Raw genomic sequence first — 25,950 nt, 5'->3', positions numbered from 1 at the left:
AATTCCTATATGGCCCCCTACTTTGTGACCAGCTTCCTTTATGGCCCCTTTTTTTTCGTAAATTCAAATATGGCCCTCTATTTTCAGGTAAATGTCATTATTACCCTTCTTAATTCTAAATTTAAAACATTAAAAAAAATTATTTCCGCCTCACCCCTCTCTCTCTCCACCTCATCTCTCCCTACACCTCACCCCTCTCTCTCCAACTCACCTCATCTCTCCCTACACCTCACCCTCTCTCTCTCCAACTCACCCCTTTCTTCTCCGGCAAGGTGGCCGGCCGGAAAATTTTCCGGCCGGCCACCTTGCCGGAGAAGAAAGGGGTGAGTTGGAGAGAGAGGTGAGTTGGAGAGAGAGAGAGAGGTGAATTGGAGAGAGAGAGAGAGGGGTGAGGTGTAGGGAGAGATGAGGTGGAGAGAGAGAAGGGTGAGGTGGAAATAATTTTTTTTAATGTTTCAAATTTAGAATTAAGAAGGATAGTAATGACATTTACCTGAAAATAGGGAGCCATATTTGAATTTACGTAAAAATGTGGGTCATAAAGGAAGCTGGTCACAAAGTAGGGGGCCATATAGGAATTAACTCTTTAATTATAGTAATGGTGGAAGAAGAAGAGAAAACAGTAACATTTTTTTTTTTTTTTTTTGTTAAGTAGTAACATTTTCTTTTTGTTAAAAGAAAAAAAAACAATAACATGTGACTGTGTTTCTTTCCTTTCATTTAGTGTATTTGTTTTATAACCACGTGTATGTTTAAATTGGATCCATAATTTTCCTCTATATAAGATTCTTATTTAAGTTGAGTGGTATAAGTTCAACGAAAAAAAAAGTTGGGTGGTATAAATTTTAAAAAATACAAAAGTAGGCGTACCTAAATCCAAGAACATCTCTATTATCTATGCAAAACTAACAAAAAAAAAAAACCTTATTTGTCCTATGTGTCAAGTTCAAATTGAAATTCTTTCTCTTAAGTGACGAAAAATTCTTTTGCGTCTCAAATGAAAAACTCTAAACATATCTTATTCACTTATGTGACATAATTATTTAGAAAATATTGAAGACTCGATTTCTATTAGTTGAAATTTCAGTATTGATGAGTTAGACAATTATAGATATGTGACACTCGATTTAACTACATCCACATCATCTTAGAAGCCCAAAATGAGTGTTTCATTGGAGTGGATTTTTAAGAAAAAACTTAAAATCATACTTAGACACTTAAAATTTCTAAGATTGTTCGGATGGAGATGCCTAAAAAAAACTCTCTTCCTCCCGAGACCCAAGAAAAGGTGATCTCGACCCAACGGATGACGCACTTGTCTGACAACTACTAAGGGGGGGGGGGGAGTGGTTGAGGACATTGGGGGACATTTTCATGTTGGTTGGGGACATTTGAAATGTCTACCAATTGCCATCAATGTCCTCAGATATCCACAGATATCCACAAAAGTCAAAAAATATATTATTGAAATATGAGTACAAACATATTATTTCATATGGTTTGACAATAATGATAATATTAAAATAATAAATGTCTACCAATTATCCTTCAATAATAATACTATCCACTACACATTTTGTCCATGGATTCAATATGTTGAAATGTCCCCAGGACAATTTGTCCATGAATCAAATGTCTTGAAATGTCTCTGAGACATTTTGTCTATGAATCAAATGTCTTGCAATATCCATAAAGACATTTTGTCTACAGACAAATTTCCCGAAACATCTTGAAATGTCTCTAGAACATTTTGTCTCTGAGTGTCCTCCAATGTCCTCAACCACTGCCACCCCCTAAGATATAGTCTTCTCCCGAGACAAAATTATTAGTTGGGAAGTTGGTTCTTACCATCACTCTTGGGGGGTCCAAGACTCCAAGTTGATATATTTCTTTGGGATCTCTGTCCTTATTTCATCGCTTGTCATCATCAAAGAAAAGGGTAATCAACTATGAAGAGATTTCAAGGAAAGGTAGCCATTATTACAGCTTCAACACAGGGAATTGGTTTTGGTATAGCAGAACGACTTGGATCGGAAGGAGCTTCTGTAGTCATTTCATCTCGTAAACAGGTTCAATGGGTTTCTTCTAAATTCACTTTTCTCTTCTGGGTTCTCTATGATTTTTAGAGTTTCTTCTTGTTTTTGTGTTTTTAGGAGGAAATTGGAAGTAAACTTATCTAGGTTTTCATTTGATTTCTACAGAAGAACGTAGATGAAGCTGTTGAAAAGCTTAAATCTCAAGGAATTGAGGTGTTTGGTGTTGTTTGTCATGTATCTGATGCTCAGCATAGGAAGAATCTCATAGAGAAGACTCTTCAAGTATGAAATAAATTTTGAACAACTTGATTTTGAATGATTAATTTGGGGATTTTGTTTATAAAGATTTGTACATGAAATAGATTCATTTGCCTGATTCATTTGCCTTAAAGGGAATACTGTTTTTACTTTTGAATTTTAGATTTTAAACCCTCACATCGGATCAGTAGTTCGAGAATCCTAGTGGAAACGAATTTGGTTAGGAATATTGTTGGACTTTCAGGACTTCAAATTTTGATCAAGTATTGATATTACTGAAACTGGACGAACCCTAAAACGCTTTTGCTTCTTGATATTTTCGCTTCAGTTTATTTACGTCACCATGACAAAATTCAGTGTTAACTTCACCTGAGGTTACTGATGTGTTGTTTGCAGAAATATGGGAAAATTGACGTTCTTGTATCAAATGCGGCTGCTAATCCGTCTGTAGATCCTATTTTAGAAACTAAAGAATCTGTTCTTGATAAGCTCTGGGCGATCAATGTCAAAGCATCTATTCTATTCTTACAGGTAATTCACATTTCGATTTCTTTTACTCTTCTTACTGTCATATGAAGTATCCCCGGAGGGGCGTATTCCAATTTGGAAGCATATAGAACTGCGTAGAAGCAATCAAATATAAGCAGTTGGGCCGGATCTCTTGTCCCCATTGGCCTGAGCTAAAGTAACTCTAGCTGAGTTTTCACTATCTACAAATTCAAATAGAACTCCAACAATTCAATGTTTCTTATATAACAACTAACTCAGGGTTCAGCACGGGGTCAGCTCAGGCTACCCCGTTCCCGGTCTTATTTATGAGTACTCAGGTGAGTCGGACGACCCAAACTACTAAAAAGCAACTAGTTTGAGTCACAATGTGGGTCAAAATCGAAATGATAGAACCTAATATACTTCCTTGTAAGAGTACTAATCCTGCTTTCTGCTGAAGTTGATTACGTTAAAAGAACCAATACTTCAAATATCTTATAGAAGTGTTAGATTCATGTCAAGTAAATTGTGAGAATGTATAATAGAACGAGGATCCACATATTTGCAGTCGGCACATGCCATGTTCTTGATTCACCTTGTTGAATCTCGGCAAACATGAGTGATGAGTGCATATCTTAAAATTCTTAATCATCCAAAGACATTCTTTTAGTCAAGAAAGCTGGTGATGACCTATAACATCTTATGAAAGTTCTGATTGTCTGAAGTTGGATTTCCCTCCTAAGTGGGGCATTTGCTTGTTGAGTCCAAGATTACAGACTTCTTAGGCCACATTTATCAAGCTCTACTTTTTCTCATGCTGGCTCTTATGGTTTCTTGAAGTGTTATTTTTTATGGGTTCTCACCAAATCTGTTGGTTTTCATTACAGGATGTAGCACCTCATTTGCAGAAAGGATCATCAGTTGTTTTTATTTCTTCTATTGCAGCTTATCAGCCACAGTCATCTATGGGCATGTATGGTGTCACTAAAACAGCTCTTCTAGGCCTTACCAAGGTAGATTTTGTTACCCCAATATCACATATCTACTTTCAAGATGCATATCAACAATAGAGAATAGTAATAGTAGGTTAGGAACCCGAAACTGTCTCAAATGTTTACTAATCCTCATCCTCAATGACGTTTGCTATTGATTGCTTGGCTTCATGAATCTAAACTCTGATGTCCACTTCGATGAACACAAAGAAAACAAAATGAAATCTAATGAACACAAGAAAAACAAAATGGTAGGAAGGCTAAAATTACCCCTTGTTTTTTGTATCAAGGGTACATTTTGACAAACTTTTTCTTCTTTTTTAGGCTCTTGCAACGGAGATGTCTCCAGACGTTCGAGTCAATAGTGTTGCTCCAGGATTTGTACCCACACATTTTGCCGATTTTCTCACAAGGGATGAATCTGTGGTTAGTTCTCATTGCCCATATTTGGCTTTTCACTTTTGTATCAAGAGAGTTCAGTTTGGCATTCCTTCTCTACTCTGAACTTGAGTCTTCTCTGCCAATTTTATTTCAGAGATCGGCCATTGAGGAAAAGACTTCGCTGAACAGACTCGGAACAACAGCAGACATGGCAGCGGCAACTGCATTTTTGGCATCCGATGATGCTTCCTACATTACAGGGGAGACACTAGTGGTAGCAGGAGGAATCCCTTCAAGACTTTAAACTAATAAATGTTAGGGTTTCATGATCATAACTCTATGAGGATACAAACTATTTATCTTGTGTCTGAATAAATTTAGCCCCCACATATAGAATACTTTGTGGTGTGGTATTGTCTTCAAACTCCATTATGGATTCATCAAGCCATTATCTGTTTGAGGAGAGATGAAATCTGCTCTTCCAACTCCATTGAGCAAAAAAAAGCCATTATCTGTTGAGAGGAGAGATGAAATCTGCTTTTCCAACATCACCAAAGGACCATTTAAGTTAAATAAACCTCTATTGTGCCAACGAGTTCGATTGAAGTAGGTGCACATCGAAACTTTTACCGCTGGTTATGCCTAAGTCTGTAACTTTCAATCCTGGATCTCCATTTAGGATCAAGATTGAAGGACAATCATAGATTGTTTTTTTCTTTTTCTGACTTGCCTGCTCTGCATAATCTACTCAAATAGACTATAATCAGCCTCATTCATTAAGTCGGACGAGTCACATCAAAAGTTAAACAAAACCGATTGATTGGAGACAATTTGGACTATGAGTCAGATTTGAGACCTGGCTTACAAAAACAAATACTACAGTAGTCATCCTCAAGCAAAACTGAATTACAGAAACTTTTCTTTTTCTGGGCATAATAGTTTAGAATAGAGCATTCCCCAGACAACCGCAAATCACAAGAACAAAAAAGAACACCGAACACAGATTAACGAATTTGGAGCATTTCTGCCATACCTTCATGTACACAGGGAGAGAGCATAAAAAATACTAAACAATACAACATTTTTACCTGCTTAAAAAGGGGGAACAAACTCTTCTTTCTCTCCACTAAATACATAAGCATATTCACCCCACACCTGTGCAACCTTCACTTATTATGTCGTCTTCCTCGCTCTTTAGTTCGTGGGATTTCTACAAATTTTACAAAAGCTGTATTTCGCACCACTTAAATCTTATCTCGCTGTTTCTCCTGCCAGTATATTTCATTTGTACCTGATAGGAGCACCAGATAGTAGACGGAAGCGAAATTCTTACACTGGAATCACATCGGAATTTTGGCTCTCATCGCATGTCAAGATAAGACCTTCAACATAGGATGGGAAAAGACATCGGATCCACTGACAACCCATTGATGCTGGCTTTACTGATGGGATGATGGTGAGAATATTATCATGCCGTTGAACGATTCCCATCACACTTACGGTGCTCCCTTCTTTAATGTACCTGAGAAATAATGAGATACGCAGTAGTTCAGATGACTCGGAAGTTAAATAGTTGGGCTCAAAAATGAGAATTGCCTTACCCTTCTTCAAGGCGCATAATCCGATCATCACTAGAGAGGCTCCTATCAGCCAGCCAGCGTAGAAAGCTAGGTGAGAGATCCTTGTTATCCTTAGTTACTTCAACCACAGTAGTAGGTTTAACGAATGGAGCAACTTTTGCTCCGTAACCTGCTTTGACATGTGCTCTTAACCCTGACTGGAAGTCTGATATGTAGAAATCTGCTACATGTTTCTGTTGAGAAAGAGCATCAACATAATATTAACATAACCGTCTGAAGTGTAAGAGGTGCTTTCCTCATAACGGATACTAGTCAAATCTGAAAGAGCCACCACACTTCAGAGTATTTGTAAAAGTTCCAAGTGTACAGTATAATAACACAGGAAAGCTATTCCATTTGATACTTGTGTTCACTGCAGATTTAATACATTTTCGGTTTTGCTGAAAATATTGGTAACGTCATATGCCAGATCAAATGCACAGCCATCCAAATATAAATTTACAAGACGAAAAAAATCTAAATTAGCAATAATTAAATTGAGCTTTATTGGGCGAGAAGAAAAGGAAAAAATCTCCACAAGTTCAGAAAAAGCAACGGCCAGGTAAAGACTAAAAAGAAAAGATCGAGCAGCATGTTCTGATTATAATTCTTGAGCCTGTAAAATTTGGAGGCTTCATTCTTCAAGTATTTAATAATGAAGGCGTAGTTGGCGATTTTTTTCCTTGACCTTTGTTATTTAAAATGTTGGAGTAAGATCCTTAGCAAGTGTGCAGCATAAAATTTAAGCTGGATCCTTATTACTCACTTAAAAATCATCTTTTACACGTCAAATTTGAGACGAACCTTACGGAGAGGTTATCCTTGATTTCTACATGTCATGCAGTTACAATTACTGATTATTGCCACCAGGTCTCATGCTCGCTAGGAAGGAAAAAACTAGTAGCATAAGAATATTTAGGTTATCTGTTAAACAGTTCGTGCACATGTTGTTAATTTCAAGTTCCATTTCAGCATCAAGCTATTTGAACCAAGAACCATACTGAATGTGGTTCCACTTCCACCGTTCAATATCTAACCAAACTACAAATTGAAGTCTATGGTTATCATCTATTCCACTCCTAGACACACATACATTCACACACTAATACACAAATATATCTATGAGAAAGAACCCTACTAATACATGCTTATTAATACAGTCTTGTCTATTCGCATGCGTCTGATATGGACTGATCCATGAGCTAACTTTTGGTGGCTATCTTCTAAAAAAGTTAGCTACTTAGCTCATTCTAAACATGTAACGTTTTATCCATTAATTGACAACAATTGCAAAATCAATGGTGACTATAAGTTCAGTTTAATAGTTGATTGCTGGAAGAGGGGCTATATATTTGGAAGGATGATAGCAGAAAGAGTAGAAAATGACCACTGACTATGATGGTATGATCCCCTAGATCAACTAATGTGGTCATACAAGCCTGAAACGATCACATATTATTTAGAAAACGTAGTTCTGTTTATGGTTTTATATCAGACCACCATATTTGTAGTGTACTTCTGCAGACCTGATAATCTCTGACACAGAAAGATAATAATAATGATTAATATTTGGGGAGTGCTACAATGACAAAATCCTCGACTTAATAACTCAATTCACTAAAAGACAAAGTTTTTTCAAAGTTTGACTTTATTCTAGACTGTTCTTTTACTTGTGCGACTCATCAAGTCAAGGATTTTGTCAAAATCCTTTGTACACTTAGCATTACCCTTAATATATTTACCCCGTTTCAATTTTCTGTCTCCACTTCACAATTGATGCATTTGGCCATATTAATGTAGCCCAAACTCGAGCATCATAAGACGTAACCAAGTAAACCCTGAAAATATCAAGATATCTGGCATATATATTGTACTAACCTCGTGATATCTCAATCCCCATGACAAAGGCCGGTGTTTAGTGTTCGCAGATTTTCCGCCACATCCTTTATACTCATACAACTCCGTGGATACGTATACGCACCTAGTAATCCTCTGGTAGGATGACTCCAATGGAATACTACCACACGTAACTACCTACATAAATTGATATAGAAAACTCAATTTGAGATCAAAATTAATCATAGTAGATTGAATAAATTTATCATAAATAATAGAAACTCAGCCAATAAGGAAGTTAATACAAATTTCCAGCTAAACTATAACCTCGTACTCTAGACAACAATGTGTCAGAAAGAAACAGAAAATCAAATGGCTAGAGTGTCAAAGGACTCAAAACCTGTGCTACAAATGGTGGAAATGTAGCAAATCAAGATGCAATTTAATGTATGAAAAGAACTACATCCAGAGCAAGTTTTAACGAATTGCAAGATGAAACATTACAAGGTAATTCATTTTTAATCTAATCCACTATACAACTTGTCAAATTATATGATCTCTACATAATTGTATACTCGTTGAAGTTTATCAATTATTGGAAGCGGGGCAGTCATTTCTGTATGATAGGTACATGATCATATCCTTGTTGGGCCCTATATCAGTAACTACGAAATACGAAGTATCAAAAGTATCATCTTGGCACACTATGAAACTAACGCCATGTTTGGTGTGCGGGAAAGAAATGAGTCCACCAGAAACAACAACCCATATTGTGATTCCCAATAATCAGGAATTCAGGATACCCTTATTTTGTTTAGTTTGGTTAGGAATAAGTGTGGTAGACGTTGAGTTTGTCCATTGTTTATTTGGTTGACAATTCGAAGGGAAAGGGAATGCAAACCCACCCACCCCTTTAGTAGGAATTGCACTCCTCCTCAGAACACGAGTATAATGGAATGTGATTCCTGGCAATCACATTTTATTTCCACGCGCCTAACGTGGCCTAAATGACTTCCCCAATAAAGTCGTTTACAATAAAATTGAAGCTAAAACTACAACAAAAACAACATCCACGACAAATCAACAATTTAACTCATTGGGGTTTCACCTTCTCTATTTTCTTTTTTTCTTAGCATCCACCTTCTCCTAGATCCGCTAAAGATTAGATGTTTCAAAATTAGATGTACATATTAACTCCACAATTCATAAAAGCAATCAGAAGAAAACAAAAACAAATAAAACTATTAACATATTAATATATATAGAGATGAAATCATTCTAGGTACAACAACTACATAGAAGCTAGCAATCACACCGACAAGGAGGCACCAAACGAAATACTTTTCATAAAAGTTTATTAACACAATTCAGGAAAAAAATTAACCAATTGCACCTAATCAAACAAAAGAAAGTGAGATTAAAAAGGTAAAAGAAAATTACCCCAGTAACCTTAACGAACTGTCCATCTTGAGCACCTCTAAGTTCAGCATCAGGATACCTACTCAAAAACCCTAACAAACCTTTCTTCCTCCAAGCAAAATTCCAAATCACAATTGCCATAACCAAAACCAAAACCCCAGCAGCCCCAACTAAAATTGCCCCATTTTTCACAGTAGCCATCATGAAAACTCCCACAACTAAAAGCATCAACAACCCAACACCAACAACCCACATTATAGCTTTGGATAATTTAAACCCAAATTTAACTTCACCACTAACATTTGTGACAGCCGTACCATAAACAGTTTTACTAATCGAAACAGATGGTTCTAATTGGCCACTCCTTCGATTCCCAATATTACCAGAAGATCCAAGAGGACCTGAAGTTATTAAACCAGTTGGTTGTAAAGGCATCTGACCAGAAGATGAAGATTTCTTCTGAAATGAACCAGATTTGTTGAGAGGACCAGAACTAGAACCAGATCGAACAGATCCACTGTTATGTTGAGAAGAAGATGTAGGACGAGAGGGTTTGAGAGATGGAGGAGTGATGTTAGATGATGGATCCATAACTGGTATATCAAACATTTTACCTAGTTCGCCGGATTTCTTAACGTCACCACCTGTGTAAGGAACGGCACGGGATCCCATTGTCGGTTGCCGTTCTTTGTGTTGTTCTGGTCGGCCTGAGACATATAAGCCACTGCTTAGTTGGTGAGATGGGATTCTAGTCCCCATTTTAGAGAGAGGAAAAGTAAGTAGATAGAGTTTTAGAGAGAGAAAGTGAGAATATATATATATAGAGAGAGAAAGTGAGAATATATATATATATATAGAGAGAGAGAGAGAGAGAGAGAGAGAGGAGTGAAGTGGGAGTGTGAAGGAAGGTGGTGGTGATTGAGGAAGAAGACAAGTTGTGGGTGAAGGAGAGAAGAGAGGGATTGGAGCCGAAGGAGGTGGGGAGGAACGAGTTGGTAAATTACTAAATTGGGTCTGGAAGTTTGTGAACATACACATCCTACATGAGGTGCTGGTACGAGTGTGAAAGGCGCTGGCCCCCGTTCAGCCTTGGGCTCACATCAACTCGGGTCCGGTCGTGGACATCTGTAGATTTGTACGGTGATGGACAATTAGTAGATATTTATTATTTTAATACTATTATTATTGTCCGATCCTATGAATTACTAGCACAATATTACTTGATTTAAGAAAGGCAAATGAAAGTACAAAATATAAGAAAGTTTATAGGCTTATTTATTTCTGTTTTATTGTTCTCTGTTAGAAGTACAACTCAAATGAAATTAAACATGGTTTCTAATACTATTATTATTGTCTGATCATATGAAAAAACCGCACAATATTACTAGATTTAATAAAGGCAAATGAAAGTAAAAGATAAGAAAGTTTATAGACTTATTTATTTCGGGAGTATTACATGTACAAAATCCTTGACATGATGAGTCATTTTCACTAAAAGACAAGAAATTCAAAGTTTTTCGAAATTTGACTTTGATCTGGGCCGTTCTTTTACCTGTGTGACTCATCGTGTCAAGAATCTTGTCAAAGATCCTTTATACACTTAGCATTTCCCTATTTATTTCTTTTTTATTGTTCTCTGCAGGAAGTACAACTCAAATGAAACTAAGCATGGTATATATATATATATATATATACCCATTTAGAATCTCCAAGTAACTAACATGTAGTGGCTTTGCATGGATGAGGTGTGAATTCCTAATTAATGATATATTTTAGAACACCGCCAAAAGAAGCACCTCATGCTTGTTTACTTTCTTGGTCCATAAGATATAAGCTAAAGGCACCACGTCATCTTTAATCTCAAGCAAATACTTGATCAAATAATTGTCATCCGCATCACCTCATAACACTCCCCCTTGGGTGACATACGTGAAAATAACTTCGATCAAAGAGCATGGGAGTGAAAGAAACATATTCGAAGCCACGAAGCTAAAAGATATGTATAGATTTCCTCATTACCATCTTATCAGAAAAACCCTGTAGGACATAACTTGATGAAAGAAAAAATGTACAATGCTAGAGATCCTAAGTGGCGCTGGATATATAAAATGCTGCATCGTTAAAATCTTGCCAGAAAAACCCATTGAGACAAAAACTGGACGAAGGAAAGAGAGTACAAAGTGTAGATATCCAGTACTATTAATGTGGAAATCTCATAATGATGATAGGCTCCCCTGGTGATAATCATATCTGGGATGCGATTTTCCGTTAGATCAACATGAAAACGGGACTTGATGCATGGCAGCGTCTGTTATGATAGAATATTCTGTTAGGTCGATTAAGATTCCTGCGTCTTGCTCCTGCTTCTCGCTCCAGCTCTTTGCTTCTGATTCCTGGGAGAAAACCTACAAAGGGTTCGAAAACCACTCCGACGACCAAGACAGTCAGGTTGCTCTTTGTAGTAAAAGATTGAATATTGATTGAACCTTTTGGGGGCGAGTATGAGTTACTCAGTGAGAAGTGTTTGTGTCTTGTGGAAGATGATAGGGGCCCTTTTATAGGCTGATTTGGACCGACTGTGATAGACGGTGTAGATGAGACGGTTGTGATTCACCGTTTAGGGAAGTTTCCCCCTCTTCGTGGTTAGGGTTTCCCTTGTAATTATCTCGTATCTAAGATAAATAGAAGTTCCTAAATTCAATGGTCGTTCGTAGATATCCTGTCAAGGTGATAGATCTTCTAGGAGATATTTCCTCCTTTGAGACTCTTGAAGTCCAAGCTTGCTTAAACACTTAAGATCTTTAATCGACTCGGATCTTTTATGGAGATTTCGGAATTGAGCCGGTAAGCCTGTGGCGCGCTTCTGCTTCCCCAGTTTAGAACGTGAGGCATCGACCTAGCTTATGTAGGACCCCCTCATTCCTTTAGCGAATTCCAGGGCTGATATGTTCGTGTTGTAGGCAAAATAAGGTTGATTCCTCTTAGCTGATCCTGGCTGACCTCCCAGTTAGGGGTGTAGGTGGCAGAGTGTTGAGGGTTTAGTTGTTCTGTTGCCTTAAGTCGGGTTGACCCGTTGGACTTCGGGTCTTTTATTGACTTCTTGACGTTAGTCAACGTCTTCACAATTTATGCATCATCAGATGTAATCTTATACCATCATATTACTCATGCATCGCATTCCGATGTCTTTTACTAGTTTTCTGAATGTTGTAGTAGGCAAAGACTTGGTAAACAAGTCAGCATAATTCTCACATGATTGTATCTTCTGAATGTCAATTTCACCATTCTTCTGTAGATGGTGCGGAAAAATAACTTCGGTGAAATGTGTTTTGTTTTGTTATCTTTAATATATCCTTCCTTAATTTGAGTAATGCAAGCCGCATTGTCTTCATAAATAGTGGTAGGTGACTTTGTAATTGCAGGAAGATCACACGAAATTCTAATGTGATTGTTAATAGACCTGAGCCATACACATTCTCTAGTAGCTTCATGAAGAACAATAATCTCTGAGTGGTTAGAGGATGTAGCGGACATATTTTGCTTACTTGATCGTCATGAGAAAGTTGTATGACCACTAGTAAAAACATAACCTGTTTGTGAAACACCTTTATGTGGGTCAGGGAGATATCCTACGTCAGTATATCTTATTACTTGTGAACCATCGGATGAATTCTTCGAATAAAATAATTCCGTGTCAATAGTTTCTCGAAGGTATTGAAGAATATGTTTTACTCCCATCCAATGTCGCTTTGTTGGTGCCGAACTAAACATGACTAATAAATTTACTACAAAAGAAATATTAGGTCTAGTACATTGAGCCAAATATAATAGAGCATCGAGTGCACTTAAATATGGTACTTCAGGACCACGTAGTGCTTCATTATTTTTCTTAGGACGATAAGGATCTTTTTCAGTATCTAAAGATTTGACAACCATTAGAGTACTAAAAGGGGAATGCTGTATCCATGCGAAATTTTTCAAAACCGTTTCTCTGTATAAATTTTGATGGACAAGTATGCCACTATCACTTCTCTCAATTTGTAAGCAAATGCAAAACTTTGTTTTTCCAAGGTCTTTCATCTCAATTTTTTTCTTCAAATATTCTGCAGCTTTTGAGACATCTTCAATTGTCCCAATTAAATTTATACGTATATTGATAGCGAATCCAGTTTATGATTTCTTAATGAACACACATGGACAAATAGGATAATTTACATATCCTTCCTTGGTCAAGTATTCAGTGGGGCGATTGTACCACATTTGCCCTGATTGTTTTAAACCATATAAAGCTCTGTTAAGTTTTAATGAATATATGATACGTGGTTTTCCCTCTGGTAGCTTGAACCCTTCAGGAACTTTCATATAAATATCAGTATCTAGATTGTCATATATATACGCAGTAACGACATCTAATAGATGCATATGGAGTTCTTCTTGAGCCGCTAGACTGATTAAATATCTAAATGTAATTGCATCCATAACAGGAGAATATGTTTCTTCATAATCTATCCCAGGTTTTTGTAGAAAATCCTGTGCCACAAGTCGTACTTTATAGCGAACGATCTTATTATTTTCATTGCATTTTCTTACAAAAACCCCTTTTAACTCAACTGGGTTTACATCCTTAGGTGTGAGGACCACTGATCCAAAAACACTACGCTTATTGAGTGAATCTAGTTCTGCCTGAATTGCATCTTTCCAGTTCGACCAATCAGGTTTTTGTCGACATTCCTCAATAGAGCGTGGTTCATAATCATCGTTCTCTTTTAGAATTGAGGTTGTCACCGCAAAAGAGAATATCTCATCGACAATTGTTTCATTTCGATCCCACACTTCTCTTAAACATTCGTAATTCATAAAGATTTTCTCCTTATTAGGTATCTCTGCCTCATCAACGGTTTCACCCTCTTCAAGGGGTGTTTGTTTAGAAAGTGCTGGTGTTTTATTAATAGTCTCCTCTAGAGAACTATTATTTTGTGATTGGTTCTTTTTCTTATAGTATCTTTGGAACCAATTGGTCGTCCACGTTTCTGACTTGCCTTAGACGACTCATTTCTATAGCAGTTCCTCCTGATCCTTCAGGAATATTAATTCGTGCACGAGCATTAGCAACAGGAATATATGATTTTATTACCCTTGTTGCATCATTAAATGCATCTGGTAGTTTATTTGCAATGTCTTGCAAATGTATGATCCTTTCTACTTCTAGCTCAGATTGATTTGTATAAGGATCAAGATGAGATGAACTTTGTGTACTACAACACAATTCAGTTTGTTTGTTATTCACTGCAGACGAATTTTCTCCCCCTAATGGCGGGAAAATTGTCTCGTCAAAATGGCAATCTGTAAATCTTGCAGTGAAAGTATCACCTGATGTAGGTTCTAAATACTTGATAATAGATGGTGAATCAAAACCAACATATATCTCCCAGACGTCGCTGAGGTCTGAATTCTTTCCGTTTAGGAGGTGTAATCGGTACGCGCACCGGACATCCAAAAATACGCAAATGCGCTATGTTAGGTTGATGACCCTGAACAAGTTGCAAAGGAGAATGTTGACCATTCGCTGTAGGTCGTAGGCGGATCGAAGCAGTAATATGTAAAACTGTAGATCCCCTTGCAGAAACAGGCAACTTGGTTTTCATCAATATTGGTCGTGCAATCAGTTGTATATGTTTTATGAATGATTTTGCTAGACTATTCTGTGTATGAACATAAGCTATAGAATGTTCAACATCAATACCAACTGATATACAGTACGTATAAAAGCCTTTGATATAAATTCACCTGCTCCATCAAGGCTTATGAACTTAATCGGAAAAACAGAAAAATGAGCTCGTAATCTAATAATTTGGACAAACAACCTTGCAAATGCATTATTACGAGTAGACAGGGGATTAACATGAGACCATCTAGCAGAGGCGTCTATCAATATCGTAAAATATCTAAACGGCCCACATGGTGGGTGAATAGGACCACATATATCTCCTTGGATCCTTTCCTGAAATTTAACAGATTCGATATGAACTTTTGTATGAGATGGTCTAACAATTAATTTCTCCGATGAGCAAGGTGTACAAGCAAAATCCTTGCTTATTTGAATCTTTTGATTATGTAGTTTGTGTCCCTGAGAATTTTGGATTATTCTACTCATCATGGTAGATCCTGGGTGTCCCAAACGGTCATGCCAAAGTTTCGTCACACTTGGATCATAAAAGTTCTGGTTTATGACAACATAAGATTTGACCGTTTTTATCCTTGTAATATACAATCCTAAGGAGAGAGTTGCCAATCTTTCGAGATCATACTTCTGACTCGAAGCAGTTGAAGTAATATATAAATATTGTTCATTATTTTCATCTCTAGTCTCAAGGTGTTAATCTTTTCGACGTATATCTTTAAAACTTAACAGATTCTTCAAAGATCTGTTTGAATATAATGCCTCGTCAATGGTTAACTTCGTACCACTTGGTAATGTTATAATTGCTCTGCCATAGCCGTCAATGAGACTAGATGAACCAGCGATAGAAATCGCATTAGCCTTAAACAGTTTAAGAGTCAAGAAGTATTTTTTACTTCCAAACATGGAATTCGTGGTTCCACTGTCTGCTTGACAAATATCTTCATCATCTCTAAAAACTCTACTTCTAGAACTCATACCTTAACGATCATGAAAATAAACATAAGATACCATTAGAAAACATGTAATGTTTATATATTACATTGTTATACAATAGTCAAAAAGTAAAACATTAATATAATAAAAAATGTACAAGAATTGAAAATATTTAAAAGAACTACTGAGGGAAGTTATGAATTCGATCAATCATTTCTTCAAACTCATCATAGAGTAATTGATCGAACTCATTACATGTAAGATTTTCATATTCACTACCATATATATCATTTTCTTCGACGAGGTACTGCATCACCGATGCGACTCTATTCAGATTAATACCATAATCTGTTATTCTTGACTCGGTCCTGACTTAGTAAGATGTATTTCTACATCGTCAGTTAAATAGTCAGATACATCCAATCTTGTGTTACATGAAGAATCTTTGATTTTCATATGATTTGTTTCTACATCAACAGTACGTTTCTTCAAGGATGCTTGATAAAGATCTACTAGATGTTTAACAGTCCTACATGTTCTTTGCCAATGCCTTGTCATACGACATTTAAAACAGAGTTGATTCTTCATTTCAGAAGGTTCATTTACCACCTTCTTCCCTTTATTTGTCAATTATACGACTTGTATCTGTTAGCTAGTGGTGGCCAACGGGTCGTGTTGGCCCGAAAATGGCACGACACGACCCGCTTATAAGGCAACACAGAACGTCGCGTGTCGACCCGTCACGGGTAAAGCGGGCCGTGGCGGGTCTGGGATTTTAAGCTCCCAGACCCATCAACCGCGGCACGTCAGGAAAGGAAACACGACCCGCCACGGCTCATGGCGTTCGTTACCCGTCACGACACGCTAACCCGTTAGAAACGGGTACTTAATTTACAAAATATTATTATTATTATTTTGTTGAAAATAGTTATTATTTAATAAAATTAATAGTTAATAATACTATCAAGTAATAAAATAAACATAGATTCTAAAGTTTAAACAAAGATCACAACGTTTGACTTGAAAATTATTTAGTAGTTCATTTTGTTACTTTGTCCATCGGTCTCAACCGTAGCCACGACCGCGGCCCCCAAAACGGTAACCACCGCTTCTTTTATCTTTATTTTGGTCATCACCACGGTCACGATCCTCCGAATTTTTATTGTGGTAGTTGCCACGACCACTCCCTTTTTGGTTACGTTTCCGTCTTTCAATAGAGACGGATGTGAAATATATTTCAGAAAAGTTAGTATATCCAGTTGGACGAACTTCTGTATTTTTCATAATCACTTCCCTATTTTGTTCCGTAACCAGAAGACATGTAATTAAATCCGAGTGACATTTAATATTCATGTTTCTATATTGTTCTTGCAAATTCTAATTAGAAGCATGAAAAGTTGAAAATATTTTCTCCAACATTTGTTCTTCACTAACAAGAAAACCACAATGTTCCAATCTTGTTGTTATTTTAAACAGAATAGAACTATACTCAGAAACAGTTTTAGAATCCTGTAGTCTTAAGTGTAGCCGGTCATTTAGGGCCTTAGGAAGGATAATTCTTTTTAATGGTCAAAGCCTTTCTTTAAACCGATCCATAGTAATAGAGGGTCTCTCATATTTAAATACTCTGACTTTAGATCTTCACATAGATGGTGTCGGATGAAATTCAGTGCAGTCGCACGATTCTTAGAAGTTTCATTATTACCCTCTGCTATGGTTTTCTTTAGATTCCTTTCTTATAAATGAGATTCAGCCTCAAAATATAGTTATTTCCTAATATGTCAAGAGGTGCAAAATTTATATTAGCTAGATTCGACATTTGAAAAATATTAACATAACTTACTTTGATCTTCAGATAGCCTTCTGGACAATTCCTCGCCTGTAACTGGATTTCTTTACCCGCTTGTAGAGAGCTTCGTGCAGATAACGTAGCATAATATATCTCGTGTTGTATTAAATTACTAGATTTAATAAAGGCAAATGAAAGTGGAAGATAAGAAAGTTTATTGGTTTATTTATTTCTTTTTATTGTTCTTTGTAAAAAGTACAACTGAAATGAAACTAAACATGAGAATCTCCAAGTAATTAACACATAGTGGCTTTGCATGGGATGAGGTGTGAGTTCCTAGTTAATGACATATTTTAGAACACCACCAAAAGAAGCACCTCATACTTGTTTACTTTCTTAGTCTATAAGATATAAACTAAAGGCACCACGTCATCTCTAATCTCAAGCAAATACTTGATCAAATAATTGTCATCCACATCACCTCATAACAAATAACATATTTTTACTATATTTCAAAAATATATTTCTAAACTTCTGTGGACATCCGTAGATATATGTGGACATTGATAAATAATTAGTAGATATTTATTATTATAATATTTTGATTATAATGTAACGTAATATAGTACTATACAAGGGCAGAGGCACGATCAGACTGCCTTTGGCTGCAGCTAGGGGGGGCAATTCTGTTATGTTTCTAGAGAAGGAGGGTAAATTTCGTAACTGCAGCCATGGGAATCTTTTTGTTCGGTAAGTGGATGTAATTTTTAGGACCCATTAATATTAAACCGAAGCAATCAAATTCAATTTGTATGTATTATAGATATGTATTGTGTAGAGCCCTTAAGTATTATTACTAAAGAATGATGGATCTTTAGCAATAATTTGGGTAACTTCGATTAACTGGTTGGCAGTTCCCGTCAATAAATGGGCAAATCCCTAAACCAGAGAGACACAACTCTGATTTTGTTCTCTTCCCATTAAGACAAAATTACTACAGAGATCTCTCTAGGTTTAGAAGATTTTGCTTCATCATCATTATCATTATGGCTTCTAATAATTCAGGTAAGTAACTCATTTAAATTTCATCTCTTTGTTCACCAAATATGACTCCTGGAATAGTTTCATTGTTAGACTTGATATATATTTGATTCTTGTTTATAATCATGAAATATCCCAACAAGTGGTATCAGAGCCACTATTTGTATGAATGTTGAGATGGTTTTATGTGTTCTCATCACCTTGTTTATGATGTTTAAGATAATTTGTTAGAAACTGTTTTATTTTGGATTATCCCTAGATCTATTCTATTTGTATGATTCGGTTGGTTAGGGAGGAATAATAGAGATCGTAGTTATTTTTCCCCCTGTTCCTCTTCCCTAATCTCTCTGTTTGAATATTTGGGTAGTTGAGAGATATTTGAGTAGATAATATTCTTATAAATTCTCTGATGATTATTACTTCTGTAGAGAAAATTAAGTATTAGTTACTATTAATTTGGTTTCATGGTTCTATTAAGTGATTTAGGGATACATAAATATTTGATTAATTATTTTTGTCTCCCCTAATATAAAGTTAGGTTTGTTAACAACTTTTAACATAGATCGGCCATACAGTATCCCTTCCTCATGGAATCATGAATCAAAAATGTTTTGGATACAATAACATTTTTTGATACTTTTGATTCCAAATATTTAGGTATATGTTTGGTTGATTATTATGGATGTGTAACAAAATTTAGATGGAATTTCAAAATGTCTTTGTTTTATGCATATATTTGAAATTCTTTATTTGATTATTATGAATTGACATTTATTATCCATGAAATAAATTGATATAAGTTGATAATCATTGTACAACGGTTATGCTATTAATTTAATCTTGTATCAAAATATTATTATTTTATTTTGACAAGAACTTAGATGGTTATTGCACTGATTATGACATTGAACTGACATGTCACCAAAGTGACCTCTGTTGGGTAAAATACCATAGTTGATGTAGATAAACATGTCTTAGTCCATGTGAAGTGATCGGCCCAAAGGAAGGTTACTTTACCGGTCTAAGGGAAGCCTTAAATTACCTTATGATGAGGGTATGTGGTATACTTAGTTGTCATGGGAGTATTATGTCGGTCCAAAGAAAGGCATAATATTTGGCAGATCTTATACCAATATCCGAGAGTATCACTAGTAGGTTACTATCTCTATCCAAAGACTAGGTAGTAATGTTACACTTGGTATCTTGAAATGGGCCCACAAATTGCAACTTTTGTTGTTTTCAATTGTTGTTAATTTTTGTCTGATGTAATTTGAACTCTAATTAAGCATATATGTATTTTGTTATTCTTTATTTTTTAGTATCTGCAGTATCTGCAAACATGAACAACATTCCTGTGTTTAATGACACAAATTTCAAGAAATGAAAAAAACACGTGATGATCGTGTTTGGTTGTATGGATCTAGATGTTGCTCTCAGGACTGACCGCCCAACACCTCTGACAGACTTAAGTAACTCTGAACAGAGGAATTGCTTTTGAAAAATGGGAAAGGTCTCTGACCGTATGAGCTTAATGATCATGCAAAACTCAATTCCAGACTCAATAAGCAGTGGTTTAACTGAGACGAGTGCTAAGGAGTTCCTTGAGAAACTTTCTGACCGCTTTACAGCCAGTGAGAAAGTGGTGATAAGCACTGCATTAACAAAGCTTGTCACCATGCGGTACAAAGAAAAGGGAAACATAAGAGAGTACATTATGGAAAAGTCTAATCTGGTTTCCAAACTCAGGGAACTCAGGTTGGAACCATCAGATGACATTCTTGTTCATTTGATCCTCATTTCACTTCCTGCTCAGAATAACATACTGAAGATCTCTTACAATACTCAGAAGGACAAATGGAGTTTGAATGAGCTCATAGCACAATGTGTTCAGGAAGAAGAGAGGATCTAACCCTTCGACAATAAATGATTTCAGACCGATCTCATGTTGTAATGTCATATATAAGTGTATTACCAAGATTTTTGGCAATCAGACTAAAGAGGTATGCATCTTCATTTGTCAGTGAAAATCAATTAGCATTCGTTTCTGGAAGGTTGATACAAGATAACATTATGTTGGCTCATGAACTTGTCAGAGATTACGGTAAAGCCCAGGGTCTTGACAGGTGCACCGTGAAAATAGATCTACGGAAGGCATATGATACAGTCAGGTGGTCAACTCTCTTTTAGATTCTCAAGAAGTTCGGGTTGCCAGACAGATTTGTTGGTTGGATCGAAGAATGTATTTCTACTCCTCGTTCATCAATTATGGTTAACGGTGGCTCGCAAGGGTATTTCAAGGGAAAGAATGGGCTACGACAAGGCTGCCCACTTTCGCTTTATTTATTCGTCATGGCGATGGAAGTGTTCTCTGTCCTGATCAACAAACAACAACAATGTGGCAGCCTTAAGCTGCATCCCCGATGTAGAGACCCGATAGTAACTCACCTATGCTTCGCCAATGACCTGATGGTTTTTATGAGAGGAGATGTAGGGTCAGCTCAAGCCTTAAAAGAGGTAGTGAACAACTTATTAAAAGGAACAAGTCTGGCAGTAAACGTGGGGAAGAGCTCAATCTTTTGTGCAGGTATGTCAGAGGACCAGAAGGAGGTGGTTAGAGCAGTACTTGGGTTCCAGCTAGGAACCCTACCGATCAGGTACCTAGGGCTACCTCTACTAGTATCCAAACTAGCTTACAAAGATTGTATTCCGTTATTAAATCAAATTCAGACTCGAGTACAGTATTGGAAAGTACGATTCCTATCTTATGCAGGTCGTCTACTGTTGATCCGGACGGTTCTAGGCAGCATGCTAGTTTTTTGGGCTTCGGTTTTTGCTCTCCCAAAGAGGGTCTATAAAGAGATTAATCGTACCTTCAACAGATTCCTACAGGAAGGGCTCGAGGAGGGCAGTAATAAGCTTGCGGTGAAATGGTTTGATGTCTGCTTAGCAAAATGTGAAGGAGGGCTTGGTATCCGAGATATGGAAACTATGAATCTAGCAATGAATCTTCGACACATATGGGACTTAATCAGTGAGAAGAATACTTTATGGGTCTGATGGGTAACGAGGAATCTGATCAGAAATAAGAGTTTCTGGACCATGAAAGTCCCTACTATCTGTTCGTGGTGTTTGAGACGTATACTTGGTTGTAGGGATCTGGCTAGAGGTATGGTTCACTACTTGATACACAATGGCACAAAAACCTTTTTTTGGAGAGATGTTTGGCACCTTATGGGATCACTTATCGACTACTTATGGTCGATTCGTTCACAATATGAGGGAAGACGCCTTGGTATCAGACTTCTTACTAGAGGGTCGTTGGGAGTTCTCTGACCAGATTGGACATGCTTTCGAGGAGGTCTTTAATACTCTGAATGAAGTTGCGGTGGGAGGGATTGAAAAGGATACGGTGGTATGGAAGATGACTAATACGGGAGACTACACGGTTAGAGATACATACAACTTTATTAGGCAAAAAAAGCAGCTAGTTCCCTGGTCAAAATTAGTTTGGTGTCCAGAGGGGATACCGAAACATTCATTTATAACCTGGATCGCCATGAAATGAGGGTTAAAAACCAAAGTAAAGTTAAAATCATCGGGGCTGGATATAGATGAGGTATGTCCGCTATGTAAAGTAGCTGAAGAGTCTGATGAACACCTTTTTCTCCAATAATCTTATTCTCTTAAGGTATGGACAGATCTTCTAATGTAAATAGGTATTAGAAAAAATGCAACAGGGTGTTGGGCTGATGAAATTGAATGGTGTATTAACACTTTCAAAGGCAACTCCATTATAGGAAGACTCGATAGCATGGTATTTATCGGGTTCTTCTATCACATTTGTTTCGAACGTAATAACCGAGTCTTTCGTAGGGTGGAAAAAACAGAACAAATCCTATTCAGGCAAATAGTCACCGACATCAAGACAAAGGTAATGACGTGGAAACGTAAACCGAATGGGTTGGATGGTGCTCAGCAGATCTTAGAACGATGGAATCTGACTTTACCACTATCAATTCAAGTATCGAAAAACTTGTAAATTGGCAGGTCCTAGTATGGATAAGACTCTAATCAGTACCGATGGGACATTTGATGATGTCCCAGGTGGTTATGGTGCGATCTTGAGAACCTCACGAGGTGAGCCTATAATAGCAGCAGCAGCATGGTCAGAGAGGAGGCCGGTAATTATGCATCAGATGCAGGGAATTTGCCTAGGGTTAAAGCTAGCGGCAAAATTTGGTAAAAGACGGGTGAAGATCGCTACGGACTCCTCCCTTGCTGTTTCGATTTTGTGTTATGAGGGAAAGAAGCCTCCCTCGCAACTTATCCGTGTAGTCCGAGAAATATGGGAGTTATGGAGGCAAATGGATGAATGCTCTATTCGACATGTTTACCTAGAAATCAACCAAGCAGCAGATTACCTATCGAAAATGAAGCCAGTATCGGGATATATCGAGATGTTACCACATAATTTACCTGCTGACCTTCAGAAGATTGTAAATGACGACAAAGGAGGAGTTATTAGAGTGCGGCGTAGCTAGTTAGCAAGACAATATTTGCTCTATTCTTTATTGTTTATTCGTTTATTTGTTTCTCTATTGACATTTTGATGTATTATTTTTTTCTCTAGTTTTTTCTAGTCCTCTTTGTTCGGGTTCGGGCCCTTTATTCCCGCTGACAAATTCAAATAAAAATAAATCAGGAGTCAATAAGTTTGCTAAGCGAAACAATGCTAAAGCTAAAGCAACTGCAGTTGGTGGAACATCACAAATAAGAGGGAAATAAATAACGGTCTTAGGACCTTCCTGTTTCTTTTGTAAAGAGACTGGTCACGTGAAGAAGGATTGTTCCAAATTCGCCACTTGGCGTGCTAAGAAGGGTATATTTCTGAACTTTGTTTGTTCTGAAGTTAATTTAGCTATTGTACCAAGTGACAATGGTGGATAGATACAGGGGCTACTACTCACATTAGTGTCACTATGCAGGATTGTCTCCACTACCGAACGCCGTCTGATGGTGGAAGATACATTTTCGTACGCGATGGAACTATGGTTAAAGTGGAAGCTATTGGTGTTTTTAGAATTCAGTTGTGTACTGATTTTTATCTGTATTTAGAAAATACTTTTGTTGTACCGTCATTTAGACGTAACTTAATTTCTGTTTCTTGTCTGGACAAATCTAGTTTTACTTGTTCATTTGGAAATGGATTATTTAGTATTTCTCTAAAGTCTGATGTTGTTGGTACTGGTAAATTAATTGACAAATTGTATCTATTAAACGCCATAAAGTCTAATTGTGATGAAAATTGACATATTAGCAGGTACAAAGCAGAGATTAGCTAATGAGAATTCCAGCATATTGTGGCACAAACGATTAGGTCACCTCTCTAAGGAGAGAATCAAGAGACTTGTGTCTGAAGGAATTCTTGACTCCCCTAACGATTCTGAAAATAAAATTTGCATAAAATGTGTTAAGGGCAAACAAACAAACAAACGAGGTAAAAGCGCAGATATAGCTACTCAACCGTTGGAACTTATACATACAGAGATATATGTGGATCATTTCCTAAGGCATCATGGAATGGACAACGTTATTATATTAGTTTCATCGATGATTACTCGCGCTATGGATACCTTTACCTTATCCAGGAGAAGTCAGAATCACTGGACAAGTTCCAAATCTTCAACGCTGAAGTTGAAAACCAACTTAGCAAGAAGATTAAAGCAGTCAAATCTGACCATGGAGGTGAATACTACGGCAGATACGACACTTCAGGAGAACAATGTCCAGGACCATTCGCCCAATATTTGAGTGAGTGTGGTATAGTCCCTCAATACACCATGTCGGGAACTCCAAGTCAAAATGGTGTAGCTGAGAGACGAAACCGTACCCTCAAAGACATGGTACGAAGCATGATTAGTCATTCTTCTTTACCAGAGGTACTGTGGGGAGATGCCCTAAAAACTGCAGTTTATATATTGAATAGAGTACCAAATAAAGCAATAACTAAAACCCCTTAAGAGTTATGGACAGGCAAGAAACCTAATATTAGGCACTTGCATGTTTGGGGTTGTCCAGCTGAGGCTAGGCCTTACAAGCATAACGAAAGGAAACTGGACTCGAGGACAATTAGTTGTTATTTTGTTGGTTACTCTGAAAGATCGAGGGGTTATAAATTTTATGATCCCTCAAACAAGGCATTCTTCGAAACAGGGAACGCTAAGTTCATTGAGGATGTTGATTACAGTGGGAGTAGTCAAAATAAAGGAATTGCATTTGAGGAGGATTATGCAAATATATCTCCTATAGTCACTACTGACAATGATCAAGTCATAGTACCTCTCATTGTTCAGCCCGTGAATCAAGGTATTTCATCATATACAATCATGCCGACTAATCCTGTAGTAAATGAGGAACCCTTCCCTATACAAGTTGAACAAGCACCTTTAGAAACAGAGGAAGTAATTGTGGAAGTTCCAAATCAACAACCTCAAGTTGAGGAGCCACTTAGAAGATCCACTAGAGAAGGAAGAAAGGCAATTTCTGATGATTACATTGTCTATCTTAATGAGCACGAATATGACTTAGGGTTGGAAAACGATCCAAGTTCTCTTAATGAAGTCAAAACAAGCTCAAATTGTGAAAAGTGGATGGAATCCATGAAGGAAGAGTTAAAGTCTATGGCTGACAACAATGTTTGGGATCTTGTCGAGCTACCTAAAGAGGCGAGGCCAATTGGTTGCAAATGGATTTTTAAAATCAAAAGGGACTCAAAAGGTAACGGTGAAAGATATAAAGCACGTCTTGTCGCTAAAGGCTTTACACAGAAGGAAGGAGTAGACTTCAAAGAGACATTTTCGCCAGTCTCTACGAAGGATTCTCTAAGGATTATCATGGCTCTGGTAGCTCATTATGATTTGGAGATCCATCAAATGAACGTAAAACTAGCATTTCTTAATGGAAACATTGAAGAAACCATATATATGGTACAACCTGATAAATTTGAGTCGAGTAGCTCAAAACAACTTGTATGTAAGTTAAAGAAGTCCATTTATGGCTTAAAGCAGGCGTCCCGTCAATGGTACCAGAAATTTGATGAGGTTATTACCTCCTTTGGCTTTAAGGAAATGATCATTGATCAGTGCATATATCTCAAGATGAGTGGGAGCAAATAATCATGGAAGCAGAGTGCATAGCTTGCTTTGAAGCATCTAATCATGTTATATGGCTTCGAAATTTTGTCTCTAACTTGAAATTGGTCGATAATATTGAACGACTAATGAAGATTTATTGTGACAATAAGGCAGCTAAGTTGTACTCAGAGAACAACAAAAGTTCTTCGAAGTCTAAGTACATCGACATAAAGTATCTTGCGATAAAGGATAGAGTTCATAATGGTTTAGTGAGCATTGAGCACATTGATACAAACTCCAATATAGCTGACCCGTTTACTAAAGGTTTACCGCCTAAAGTG

General features: G+C 37.0%; 3 protein-coding genes across 3 annotated transcripts; 2 read left to right on the top strand and 1 right to left on the bottom strand.

The window, feature by feature from the left end:
• The first annotated feature begins 1,752 nt into the window (after positions 1-1,752).
• Positions 1,753-4,580, top strand: IBR1 (indole-3-butyric acid response 1). Its single transcript, XM_086667468.1, has 6 exons — positions 1,753-2,069; positions 2,202-2,318; positions 2,691-2,825; positions 3,671-3,796; positions 4,100-4,201; positions 4,311-4,580. The coding sequence occupies exons 1-6, from the start codon at positions 1,950-1,952 to the stop codon at positions 4,458-4,460; spliced, it is 750 nt and encodes a 249-aa protein (XP_086523594.1). The 5' UTR covers positions 1,753-1,949; the 3' UTR covers positions 4,461-4,580.
• Positions 4,581-5,062: 482 nt separating this feature from the next.
• LOC147549495 (protein SHOU4-like) lies at positions 5,063-10,041 on the bottom strand. The gene is made up of 4 exons (XM_086667467.1): positions 9,052-10,041; positions 7,654-7,809; positions 5,758-5,969; positions 5,063-5,678 (listed from the first exon to the last, which is right to left on the bottom strand). Exons 1-4 carry the CDS (start codon positions 9,787-9,789, stop codon positions 5,486-5,488), a joined length of 1,299 nt encoding a protein of 432 aa, XP_086523593.1. The 5' UTR covers positions 9,790-10,041; the 3' UTR covers positions 5,063-5,485.
• A 9,936-nt stretch (positions 10,042-19,977) lies between these two features.
• On the top strand, positions 19,978-20,385 carry LOC147549494 (uncharacterized). Its single transcript, XM_086668311.1, has one exon. It carries the CDS (start codon positions 19,978-19,980, stop codon positions 20,383-20,385), a length of 408 nt encoding a protein of 135 aa, XP_086524437.1.
• Positions 20,386-25,950: the final 5,565 nt, after the last annotated feature.

This window comes from Eschscholzia californica, unplaced genomic scaffold (genome assembly GCF_041429995.1).
Source record: "Eschscholzia californica isolate CP2 unplaced genomic scaffold, dmEscCali1.0.p SCAF_3, whole genome shotgun sequence".
Lineage (NCBI taxonomy): Eukaryota > Viridiplantae > Streptophyta > Magnoliopsida > Ranunculales > Papaveraceae > Eschscholzia > Eschscholzia californica.
This window is presented reverse-complemented; position numbering and strand designations above follow the sequence as displayed.

Bases quoted from the DNA above. Each gene is read 5' to 3' on its own strand.
- IBR1 (XM_086667468.1), top strand. From the start codon at position 1,950: ATGAAGAGATTTCAAGGAAAGGTAGCCATTATTACAGCTTCAACACAG. The intron at 2,319-2,690 runs GTATGAAATAAA...TGTTGTTTGCAG, and splicing joins TCATAGAGAAGACTCTTCAA to AAATATGGGAAAATTGACGT. The intron at 4,202-4,310 runs GTTAGTTCTCAT...ATTTTATTTCAG, and splicing joins TCACAAGGGATGAATCTGTG to AGATCGGCCATTGAGGAAAA.
- LOC147549495 (XM_086667467.1), bottom strand. From the start codon at position 9,789: ATGGGGACTAGAATCCCATCTCACCAACTAAGCAGTGGCTTATATGTC. The intron at 7,810-9,051 runs GTAATTTTCTTT...CAATTTATGTAG, and splicing joins AGTTCGTTAAGGTTACTGGG to GTAGTTACGTGTGGTAGTAT. The intron at 5,970-7,653 runs GTTAGTACAATA...CTTTCTCAACAG, and splicing joins GGGGATTGAGATATCACGAG to AAACATGTAGCAGATTTCTA.
- LOC147549494 (XM_086668311.1), top strand. From the start codon at position 19,978: ATGGGAAAGGTCTCTGACCGTATGAGCTTAATGATCATGCAAAACTCA.